Source organism: Arvicola amphibius, chromosome 8, assembly GCF_903992535.2.
Source record: "Arvicola amphibius chromosome 8, mArvAmp1.2, whole genome shotgun sequence".
Classification (NCBI taxonomy): domain Eukaryota; kingdom Metazoa; phylum Chordata; class Mammalia; order Rodentia; family Cricetidae; genus Arvicola; species Arvicola amphibius.
In genome coordinates, this window is record NC_052054.1 from 52,870,092 (window position 1) to 52,881,645 (window position 11,554).

At 43.5% G+C, this 11,554-nt stretch overlaps 1 protein-coding gene across 1 annotated transcript in view; it reads left to right on the forward strand.

The window, feature by feature from the left end:
• Ak9 (adenylate kinase 9) overlaps positions 1-2,489 on the forward strand; it is a 113,490-nt gene extending 111,001 nt beyond the window's left edge. The window contains exons 39-40 of the mRNA XM_038340158.1: positions 1,401-1,515; positions 2,287-2,489. Of these exons, the coding sequence (XP_038196086.1) occupies positions 1,401-1,515; positions 2,287-2,489 (318 nt within the window). The remainder of the gene's footprint in view (positions 1-1,400; positions 1,516-2,286) is intronic.
• The last annotated feature ends 9,065 nt before the right edge of the window (positions 2,490-11,554 follow it).

An 11,554-nucleotide genomic window follows, 5' to 3' on the forward strand; every position in this document is an offset into this window, starting at 1 on the left:
GATAGGCGGTCAGTAACCCAGCGAGGGGGGATGGGCGGTCAGTACCACAGAGGGGGGGATGGGCGGTCTTCAAACTACTCACATGTAAATTGGATGCATAGTTTAATTTCTCCTCCTCCTCTTTATTCCTCCTCTCCCTCCTCCTGCTCCTTCTCCTTTTTTAATGATTTGAAATGTTGCATTGGCCTGCCGAAGGTTAACTTACTCCACAAAAGAATTTAGTTAGTACCAGGATAGGTGAAGTACAAAACCCATGTTTTATCCCACATCCATGTGAAATTACTCAAATCACATTTGATTCATCCAGATATAATTATATAATTATTTTTAAAAATAGTAACATTTGTCACTAGTCAATTTCTATTTCAAAGTAATTTAATTTTTAAATTATTATTTGTGCATGGATGTGCGTGCCCTGCCCATGATGGGAGGGGACGTGTCATGGTGTGTGTGTGTGTGTGTGTGTGTGTGTGTGTGTGTGTGTGTGTGTGTGTAGAGGCCAGGTGACAACTCTACAGAGTTGGTTCTCTCCTCCCAATTTTGCATGTGTTTCTAGGGTCAGACTCAGGTCACCAGGCTTGCAAGCACCTTTACTTACTGAGCCCCTCACTAGTCTCCTGAAGTTATTATTGCTTTTTAGTTCTTCAAGATAAATGTCAAAACCACAATTTCACAGGTTTATTACATCTTCTTAAACACTTTCTTTTGTTGTTTTTTTTTTCAGTTTGCCTAGAAAGTTAACTTGCAATGGTACATATTTGAGCTACATAGCAAGACTGCCTCAAAAATAAAAATCTGAAAGAAAAACCAAAAGGAGAGATGGGGAGAAAGTTGGCTTCCATCTGGCATAATGCCATCATGCCAGGGAGGACCACTGGGGAGGAGTCTTGTCACAAGGCCTGTTTTACATGTGCCAGGGAGGACCACTGGGGAGGAGTCTTGTCACAAGGCCTCTTTCACCTTCCCAGCTCTAGGAACTTGGCTGCACTGACACTGTGGTCTCTGGATTCCTTGTCATGTGGCCAAGGACGCAGAGTGGGGAGGCAGGCTGCCCGTGCAACAACACATGCAGAGATAAGCCAAGGCCACTTGGAGCTCCACATCTTTCTCTTTCCTTTCTAACTTCATGTTACAGAAAATGTCAGCCATATGAATAGAGGCCGTCATGCACTGAAGCCCAGGCATGCAGCCCTCACCCAGCTGGCATCACCCAGCTGGCATCATGCCAGCTCATATTTCCCTTCTGCAAGTGTAGTTTGTGTTTCTTTCCTGTTGGCTGGATGGTCACCTAGGCACCCCATCCCAGGAAAGGCTATGGGATGAAAAGAATCAGCCTTTACTGATCTGTATTAAGAATGGGACCTCAACTGTGCCCTGACTTCAACTGTTCCCTCCCTCAGGGAACAGCAACTTCCCTAATCAAAGCGATGAACGCAGCGGGATGCCTGAAGCCCAAGTTCCCCTTCCTAAGCGTGAGGCGCTCTGTCCTCCTCTACATAGGGTTTCATCTCAAAGGTAAGCTTTCTAAATGACCACCACTCAGAGGCGCTCAGCACTTGCTCCATGAGTGGCAGACTGGGTTGGTTATTATTTCCTTGTGTGGGAAGGGGCAGATGAAACACAGGTGAAAATGAAAATATCGTACTGAAATTGCCAGTTTTTAAATCAAGCACTCTAAACTGCACCTGGTAGCACAGGCCTGTAAAATCCCAGCTGCGCAGGCCGCTGAGGAGGAGTTCAAGATCAAAGCCCGCCTAGGTTATGGAGTGAGCTCCACTACAGCCTTGGCCACTTAGGAAGACCCTGCCTTAAAACCAAAAGTTTAAACCAGGCATGGTGGCACACACCTTAATCCCAGGACTCGGGAGGCAGAGGCAGGCAGATCTCTGCGAGTTCAAGGTCAGCCTGCTCTACACAGCCAGGGCTACACAGCGAGGCCTTATCTCAAAAAAAAAAAAAAAAATACTGAGGTCTGGGCATATAGTTCAGTGGAAGAGCACTTGCTCAGTATCTGTGAGACCCTAGGTTCAACCCCAAGCACCACGGAATTAATGATATAATAAAATCAGGGTGATAAATAATATAGTCAACACTCAAAAATCCATGCCATAAGAAAGGTGAACACAGAAATTTATGGTCTAAGATAGTGGCCCTCTAACCTTATATAAGATGGGACCATCTTCCCCTTAGCTGGGTGGCCTACTTACACTCAAAGTTGTGCCTTGTTGAGTGGCTTACTAACCACCTTGTCAGAAAGCATTCATAACTTGGTGACATTTTCTACAGCATTTAATCCCAAAGGGTCTGAATATTCAAGAAAAAAATACAAGAAGAAGATGGAGAAGTTTTTGGAAAGATGTGAACTCATAACATACCTCAGTTCCAAGATGACCCGGAAGTACAAGGAGCCTCAGTTTAGAGCCATTGACTTCGATCATAAGCTACAGACCTTTCTCTCCCTGAGAAACATAGACCCCGTTACTGGATAACTTGCTTAGATTACCAAGACCCAAATTTCTCAAATCTTCTCCAAGGGATAGAGGGACTTAAAAGAGTAGACTTCAAATCTTGCATTTTCTGAAGTTTATTTCCCTCTTGCCTGATGTTATGTGGTCACCAGGTCTCAAATGGACTCAAAGACCTATGAGGAAGGGTCACCCTCTGAGTACCTAAGTATTAATACAATTTTCAAGTTTATTGCCTTTTTCTGAATTTTGATGCTTCTACAAAATGGGCATCCTGTTTGAGATATTAAAATGCTTACTAAATCTATTTTCTATTTTCTTTTCTTTTGTTGCTTGTTTGTTTGTTTGTTTGTTTGAGACAGAGTCTCTCTACAAAGCACTGACTGTCCTGGAACTCTGCAGACCAAGCTGGCCCCAAGCTCACAGAGATCTGTCTGCCTCTGCCTCCACGGGTGCCAGCATGTCTGACTTTTTTTTTAAACACTTCAGTAGAAAGCCAGTCTCTGTTAAAGAGAACTACTCGTTAAACATTAGAAAGTTTCAGGAGATAAGCAAGCTAATGGGAACCTTGGTAATACTTTTGACATAGGGAATTGTTTATTAATTTTCTGAATGTAAGACACTGTCAGTTTCTTTTCTTTTCTCTTCCTTTTTTATTTTATTTATTTATTTGTTTTTTTCAAGACAGGGTTTCTCGATAGTTTAGAGCCTGTGCTCTTATAGATCAGGCTGGCCTCAAACTCACAGAGATCTGCCTGCCTCTGCCTTCCGATTGCTGGGATTAAAGGTGTGCACCACCAACACCTGGCTGACACAGGGCAGTGGTGGTACATGCCTTTAGTCCCATGGCTCGGAAGTCAGACGTAGGTGAAGGTCTAAGTTCGAGGCCAGCCTGGTCTACAGTTCGAGTTCCAGGACAGCCAAGGCTACAGAGAGAAACTCTGTCTCAAAAAAAAACCAAAAAGACACTGTCATTTTCTCAGAAAAATAAATGAAATCAGTAGCAAGTAACTGGATGCCCCCTTCCCTAAGTGTAATTAGTATATAATTAGTATATAGTTCTATAATTAGAAATCACCTCGGGTCCTAAGAAAGAGGAAATTCAGATTTTTATGAAATCTGTCAAAAAATGTATAAGGCAGAGAAACAGTTAAGTAAGTTGGATTTGAGTGAATTTTAATATAAGATCAAAGTTTTAGCAGCTGTATAAAACAGAATGCTTAATAGTAAAAATGTAAGGCTCGAGAGGGGGCTTATCAGTTAAGAGCACCAATATTCTCTGCACAGCTTAGAGTGCCTAGAACTTCAGTTTCAGGGACTCATGCCCATTTTGTCTCTGAGGGCACATGCACACCCCCAAAATTAAAAATAAGTAAATGTATGTGTGCGTGTGTGTGTGTGTGTATGTATGTATGTATGTGTGCGTGTGTGTGCGTGTGCGTGTGTTCATGGCGGGTGCAGGGAGAGAGAACAATGTAGTTAGTAATATAACAATTCCTGAGCAAAAGCTAGAACGCAGGACTAGGGATGTGGGCAGCTGTGAGATGCTTGGTTCATATGCAGGAAACTCCCCCAGAACCTCACATGAAACCCAGGCATGGCGGCACATACTTGTGATCCCAACACTTGGAAAGTGGAGACAGGAGGATAAGAAGGTCAAGATTATCCTCGGCTACATAGTAACAGTCCATGTTCAAAGCCAGTCTGGGCTACCAACTGTGTTTTCAACAAACAAAGAAAAAGGTGAAGGAGGGAGAGAGACGGAGGGAGTGAGAGAGAATTGGAAAGAGAAAGGAAGGAGGAGGAAGAGGAGAAGAGGAAAGGAGAAGAAAAGAAAAGATAAGAAAAGGGAACATTCCCTAAAGTCTGTTAGAAGACTGGGAGTTGACTACAAAGGTTTTCAGGATTTTTAAGCCACGCCCACTCTTATTCCCATTTTTTATTTTCTTCCTTCTTTCCTCTCTCCCCTTCCCTCTTCCCTCCCTCCCTCTCTCTCTTGCTACAAGCCACAACACTATACAATAATTGCTCAGCCATCTTTTCATGAGCGACTTGTCAGAACCAAGGGGTCTGATAAAGGCTAAACCAAAAAGCAAGAGTTCCTGGTGCTATTGCTTTGTGACTAAAGTGGCTTCCTTTGCTGTAGATTTTTTGCTATAGCTGACTTCCTTCTGTTACATATTTGGGAATTGGTTCCCACAGTTCAGAACTGTTTCCTGCACCTTTGGGCTATGTGAAAACATGTTTCCACTACCAGGTCTCAGCTCCCTGCCCTTAGGTAAATGCAGAGAACTGCCTTCCTACAATTATCTTTATCAGCAGGCATTTGGTCAGTGTTTAGGGTCCAGAATTACTACTTGCCCAAGCTCCTGTTCTGGTTTTACCCCACAAGCAGAACGGCTGATAACAGCATAGCCCGGAACTGATAATTTAGAGGCCCAGGTCTCTTCTTTGCTTAGAGCAATAAGTGTAAACTCCAGACCTAGGCCGGAAGAAACTGCGGTATGTGGTCTCTGTTATCTCATCAAATAAATCTTTTAGCTTTTTTATCCAGCACCTGAAAATGTAGCATAACACACTAGCCTTCCCTTCTAGAATCCCCTGATGATTTCCTTTCTTAACTAACTTTCTCCATTAAGGAGTTCACTGGACATGCACGGATCTGTGGGGTGTGTGTGTGTGTGTGTGTGTGTGTTCTTACCGGATTTTATGGGGGAAAAGAATTCTGGCCCTGGAACTTGCTAGGGCTGGGGAATTGCTCTTTTAAGGGTATATATGACTGGGAACATTTGTAATGGGTAGAAGAAAAAATAAGTTAAAACAAGGCAGAACAAGGAGGGACAATGAGAGATGATGGATTGAAGAGAGAAGAATAAAGAGTCACGGCTAGAAGAAACCTATTGTGAGTAGACTTCTTTACCCTCAGGTTTTTATCCCCCTTTAGCTCATCCTGGCATCTTTAACTGAACCCTGACTGAAAGCTTTAAAGGCTAGAACTTTTAAGGTTCCCATAACTTACTTTTATTCCTCCCTTCTTTTCCTTCCTTTTCTTTCTTTCTGGGCATGGGTGTTTTGCCTCGTGTATATCTGAGGATGCCAAATACCTTGGAACTGGAGGTACAGACAGTTGTGAGCCACCACACAGTTGTTGAATCTAGCCCCTCTCTCCAGGCACCCTATACACCTTTTTTTTTTTTAGATCTGCAATTTACTATTTTCCCACCATGAGCTCATATTTTACTGACCTTGTAGTTCCTAATGAGATTTCAACATCCACCGTCTTCTCCAGCCAGTGGGGCATACTGGCTTTCTTTAACAATTAAGCCCAATAGCATTGTTCTGTGCCCTCTGAGTTTCAAGTTCTGAAGGCTAGCAGCCCTTGACGGATGGCTTCAAGTATTTCTTGAGATCTCCAGGAAGTATCCTACATGCCCAAGAGCAGGTCCATAGCCACTGAACATCACTTGATGAGGTCATGTTCTTTAATTTTGCTTCTACTAGGTCCCACTGAACCTATGGCTAGAATTACCCCAAAAGAGGCAGCAGGAACCCACAGGTAGAACCCCAAGCCATCCCAAATGGAGTCAGTTTGGATTCCAAAGAAAGAATGCCACGGTGGTGGTCCACACACTTATCCAGAGAACCTGTGCATGGAGGAGGCTGTGGTGGACAAGTGATGCCCTGTGGACGAGGGTTCCCAGCGAAGGAGTTGGGCATGGAGTTTCAGGAAAGCTTAAGAAATCTGGCTTAGGATCATTGTAAGTGAAGGATTGCTTTTTTCACACTTTCATATTCTTCCTTTGCTCTAAACCTTGGACTGATGTCAAGCTTTGACCACTGTGGGGAATAACTTACAACATTGTTTCATTTCATACTGTTGGTGTGCTGGTGAACTTTTTAAGTTGTGTGCTAACTGCAATAGATTATATGAACTGAGGGGAAAAAAAGAAATTTGGCTTAGGTTGGGCTAGTTTCTTTGGGGCTGTGAAGCAACAACCTAAACAACCGTGTTTGGGTAGAGTTCAAGTCTGCCAGGAAAGAAGCAGCGAGACCAGTCACAGAGTTGTGAAGGGTCTCTGTTTCCTCTTTGGGGACAGAAGAAAGAAAGGAAGCAAGCAAGCAAGCATGGGAGGTTCTGTAGCTTCTCTGAGAGTGTCATGACCTCCAGGATGCTGCCCTGTGAGTTTTAGCAACTCAGCTGGCACTGTTTGAAGATGCTGAACACTGCACGGCCATGCACCAAATGTCCCGTCTTTTAGGAAGAAGTCACTGAGCTGAGCCAGGAACCAAAGCCTGTATGGTTCCCCCTTTTTAACCCTACTCTTGAAGATCATATCCTCTGAGTATCTCAACAGAGTGCAGGAAACCCACACAGTGAGAAACTATTTCCCAGAATGCTATAGCTCTGGCCAGTGCAGGTCCCTGACACACACATGCAACTGCAGTTACATACATGTAGAGCCTTGTACAGGAGAAATGCGAACAGGTCACGTGTACAGGGTGTCTACAGTGTGTCAGATGGTCTATCACTGAATTAACATACAGCATCAGATTAAATCCTACATGTCTTAGGGTTTCTACTGCTGGGAAGAGACACCATGACCATGGCAACTCTTTTTTTTTTTTTTTTTTTTTTTTTTTATTTTTTCGAGACAGGGTTTCTCTGTAGCTTTGGAGCCTGTCCTGGAACTAGCTCTTGTAGACCAGGCTGGTCTCGAACTCACAGAGATCCGCCTGCCTCTGCCTCCCAAGTGCTGGGATTAAAGGCGTGCGCCACCACCGCCCGGCGACCATGGCAACTCTTATAAAGTAAAACTTTTAATGAGGTCCGTTATCATGGTGGAACATTGTGGCATGCAGGCAGACAGTGCTGGAGAGGGCGCTGAGAATTCTACATATTAACCCAAAGGCAGCAGGAAGTGAACTGAGACACTTATCGGGGGCCTTGAGTACCAGCCTCAGTATCCCTCAGGGCTCAGAATTGGATGTCTATGGCAGGCCAGGATCTGAGGGTAAAAAATTAATTCAAGTACATTACCTCTGCATCTTCTTTATTTTAATTGCAAGGGGAAAATGAAGTGAAGGGGGCACAGAGGAGAGAAAGGATAAGAAGGGTAAGGGATAGAGAAAGGAGAAAAAGGGAGAGTAAGGGGAAGAAGTAGAAGTAGCGAGGAGAGGAAGAGTAAGAGCTGATCTCCATGAGGTTTCTAGTTTTTACAGACATAGCTGGAAAATTCCACAGGCAAGGACAATGATAATATGCATATCAAAATAAAAAAAAGTGTGCAGGTAGAAGCTGACAAAGCAGTACTCCAGAACAGGTGACCCGACCCAGGAAAGAGCCAGCAATGAAGGGAAAGTATCTGACATTCCAAACCATTAGATAAAGTTACTAAACACCCCTGAATCCTGGATTCACCCATCTCCTCATCTAATCTCTTTTGTGATAACCAGCTTTGAGGACCCCCAGATTTGTTTGTTAGCAAAGGTGGGGCATGCCACCTTTCTGCTCAGTGCCTGCCTGTCTTCTATAGAAATTCTATGTGGTCTGTTAGCAGGTAATTTTGTCGGATTGACTCTATGTAAATTTGACTGTTAGCACAAAGAATGAATGTTATCCCACTAAGGCCTCGAGTTGAGTGTGGGGGGAATGAAGCCCTTGCTCCTGCAGAAATCACACTGCTGAGGTGTTTGGGGAACAAATCCCATTTCAAAGGGAAGAATCATGGCTTCACAAGGTTCCTACAGATATGACAGTGACTTCTCCAAAAGACAAATGTTCCCGCAGCTCTGCAAAACGGGTTGCTCCGTGTGGACGTGTACATACACACTTTTTGTGGATCTGTTTATTGGTCTGTCAGCTGTGCATTCACTGTATAGTCTTGTGGGTCCCAACAGGTACTGGGTGTGGCTTGAGCAGATATGAGACCTCAAAGCCCACCCCCACAGTGACACACTTCCTCCAAAACGGCCACCCCTACTCCAAAAAAGCCACACCTGCTAGTAGCGCCATTCCCTGAGCTTATGGGGGTCAATTACATTCAAACTACCACATACAGTGCATTTTTAATTTTTTAGATTTATGTATGTGCATGAACATTTTGACTACATGTATACGTGTGCACCCACATGAGTTCCTGGTACCTGCAGAGATCAGAACATGAATTCCCTGAAACTGGAGTTATAGATGATTGGGAGCCACCATTTGGTGTAAACACTTCAAAATTAAAAAGGAATAAATTCTATAGTTTTAAACACTTTGAATTTTATTATATACTTTTTATTTCATTCAACTCACTTGAGAATATATTGAACTCAGTAAATATATTAAAATTTCATATGCTTGGTGGTGAATGGGAGTAAATTCAAGCACAACACATGTCATTTATATAGTGGTAGGGGATTTTTCTGTCTTTTTCTTTGCTTTTTTTCTGCTTTTATAAATGAAGAACTGGGTAGAGAAAGATACATCTCCAAATACTTAACTTTGGGATGGTTTGAAAAGAATTCTCTCCAATAGGTAACACTTGAACTAAAAGACTTATCAGAATCAAGATAGGTAAAAATTAAAAAAAAAATCAAAATTGAGACTTTGTTTTTTTTCAAGACAGAATTTCTCTGTGTAGCTTTGGTGCCTGGAACTAGCTCTTGTAGACCAGGCTGCCTCTAGCTCACAGAGATCCACCTGCCTCTGCCTCCTGAGTGCTGGAATTAAAGGTGTGTGCCACCGCTGCCCAGCAAGACCTTTTTTTTTTTTTTTTTTTTAACCAGCGATAAAAGGCATTCCAAGCACACCATACCATTGTTCGGGGATGCTGAGAACTCCTTAGTATAAAAGCAGTGTATATTGTGTATATTTTTAGGTGCTCTACCAGTCCCTAGTAGCTGTTCTTTTCAAAGCCAGTATATAGCACTTGGTATAGTACAGAGGTGGGGGGGGGGGCCTGGAAGCAGGAGCACTATTGAACCAGTGTAGCGGAGGATGAGGAGGACAAAAAGGAGAGGGAGTGACGAGAAGGAAGAGTGGAGTGCACCAAGACTGACTAGTACCACTGAACAGCGGATTGCCCTTTCGTTCCTCCCAAATCCTGGAAGTCACGATGGACTCTGGACTTCAGCTTCTTCAGCAGGTTCGTAGAGGTCCTGATACCCTTCACCCCCACAGAGAACTTGCACTAGCCCGTACCTGGCAACTACTCATGATCCTCTCCTTCCTCCAGTCCTGTCAACATCTCCATAGATCCAACGCATCCAGAGGCTAGCAGGCAGAGGACTCTTGATAAAGTTCTTGATTTTTTTGGGGGGGGTGGGGGTAGCGGTGGGGCACACACAACAGAATAATGGAAATTAGATATGGAAAAGATAAGAGGAAAAATTCTTGATAACCCAGTGGTAGTTTGAATACAACTGGCCCCCATAATCCCATAATCTCATAGGGAGTGGCACTCTAAGGAGGTGTGGCTTTGTTGAAGAAGGTATAGCCTTATTGGAGGAGGTGTGTCACGGACGGGGCGGGCTTTGAGGTTTCATATACTCAGGATAACACTCAAGTGTAGTTGATTTCACGTTGCCTGTAAGATGTAGCACTCTCAGCTCCAGCACCATCTCTGCCTGAATACCACCATGCTCCTACCATGATGGGCTGAACCTCTGAACTCTGAGTGAGTCCCCTCAATTAAATGTTTCTTTTGTGGTCATGGTGTCTCTTTACAGCAATAGTAAACCCTAACTAAGACCCCACTTATCTCAGTACTTCCTCTGCAAGTGATCAAAGGTGTATGTATAAACTATGCTCTAATAATATCACTATCAAAATCTCCAACGCTACAGATTCTTGCTATCAGCTAACATTTTAAATTTTTCAATATTTTTAGCATTTTTGGTTATTTTCATTTTAATTTGTGTCTTTACATAGTTATCTAGTCACATCTCACATTTAGCACGGCCACATCGTTTAAAACCAGCCCTGCTGACGGTTTTCCTCAAACTGGTTCCTGGTGACCAGTTCCTAGTGACACTGTTACTAATAGCCAGCTTCCCATTTAAACAGATTAATCTGTATGTAAAATTTAAAAAAATTGCTTTTTAAAAATAGGTCAGTATACTTGATCTAGTTTATTTGTTTACTCTCCAAATTAGACACCTATTTTTACTTCAGTCTTTTTCCTGCAACTCTTTTGGCAGGAAAAAAATCTAGGTGGGAGCTAAATTCAAAGATCACATGTTCTTCCTGGAAAGCAGAAATCAAGCAGAGCTCCCGAATCCCACAAATCTGAACGATTTAGCGGCTGTTCAGGATAAAGGGGAAACCTCAGTGGGAAGCTGTGTGACTTGAGCTACTTTTAATAAAAAAAAAAAAAAAAAAAAAAAAAAAAAAAACCTAGGAAGAATGAGCAAGGTGGTGGTGGCGCACACCTTTAATCCCAGCACTCAGGAGGTAGCTGTGAGTTCGAGGTCAGCCTGGTCTACAGAGTGAGTTCCAGGACTACACAGAGAAACCCTGTCTCCCCGACCCATCCCCCCAAAAAAACCGAAAACTTAATTCCACCTCTAGTTTTCCAAACGGTGACGATATAGATGGCAGGTTTGGAATCTGGAAGTGGAAATAATCAGGTAAGAGAGAAGCATAAACGCTGAGCGGAAACGCTCGAACAGTTGGAAATAGGTCCAGAACGAATCTGAGTAGGGCTTGGAGACCGAACTAAGGAGTATCTATTCAGAGGGGCCACATCAGATGCTACCCAGAAGAGTGACTATCTGTATTTGGAGAACTCTCCCATCCTCCTGGGTCTTAGAGGGAACAATACCGCAGCTAAGACAACTGAAACCCTCAAAAGTCTCTTGAAAATGCTGGAAACGTGAAGAAAAACAACGGTCACTTCAGTCACATTAGCCAAGCCAAGCACTTACTCAGCCCCTTCTAACCCTACCAGATGGGCACTGGTTTTAACAGCTCCATTCCATGGATAAACAAGGCGCGGAGGGTGCGTAACTCGGGGAGGGAAGGAAGGCAGACGAGAGAAACATTTAGCATTCGATGGTGAGGATAAAGACGTTGGTCCACCACGCATGCCTCATTAGCAGTTTGG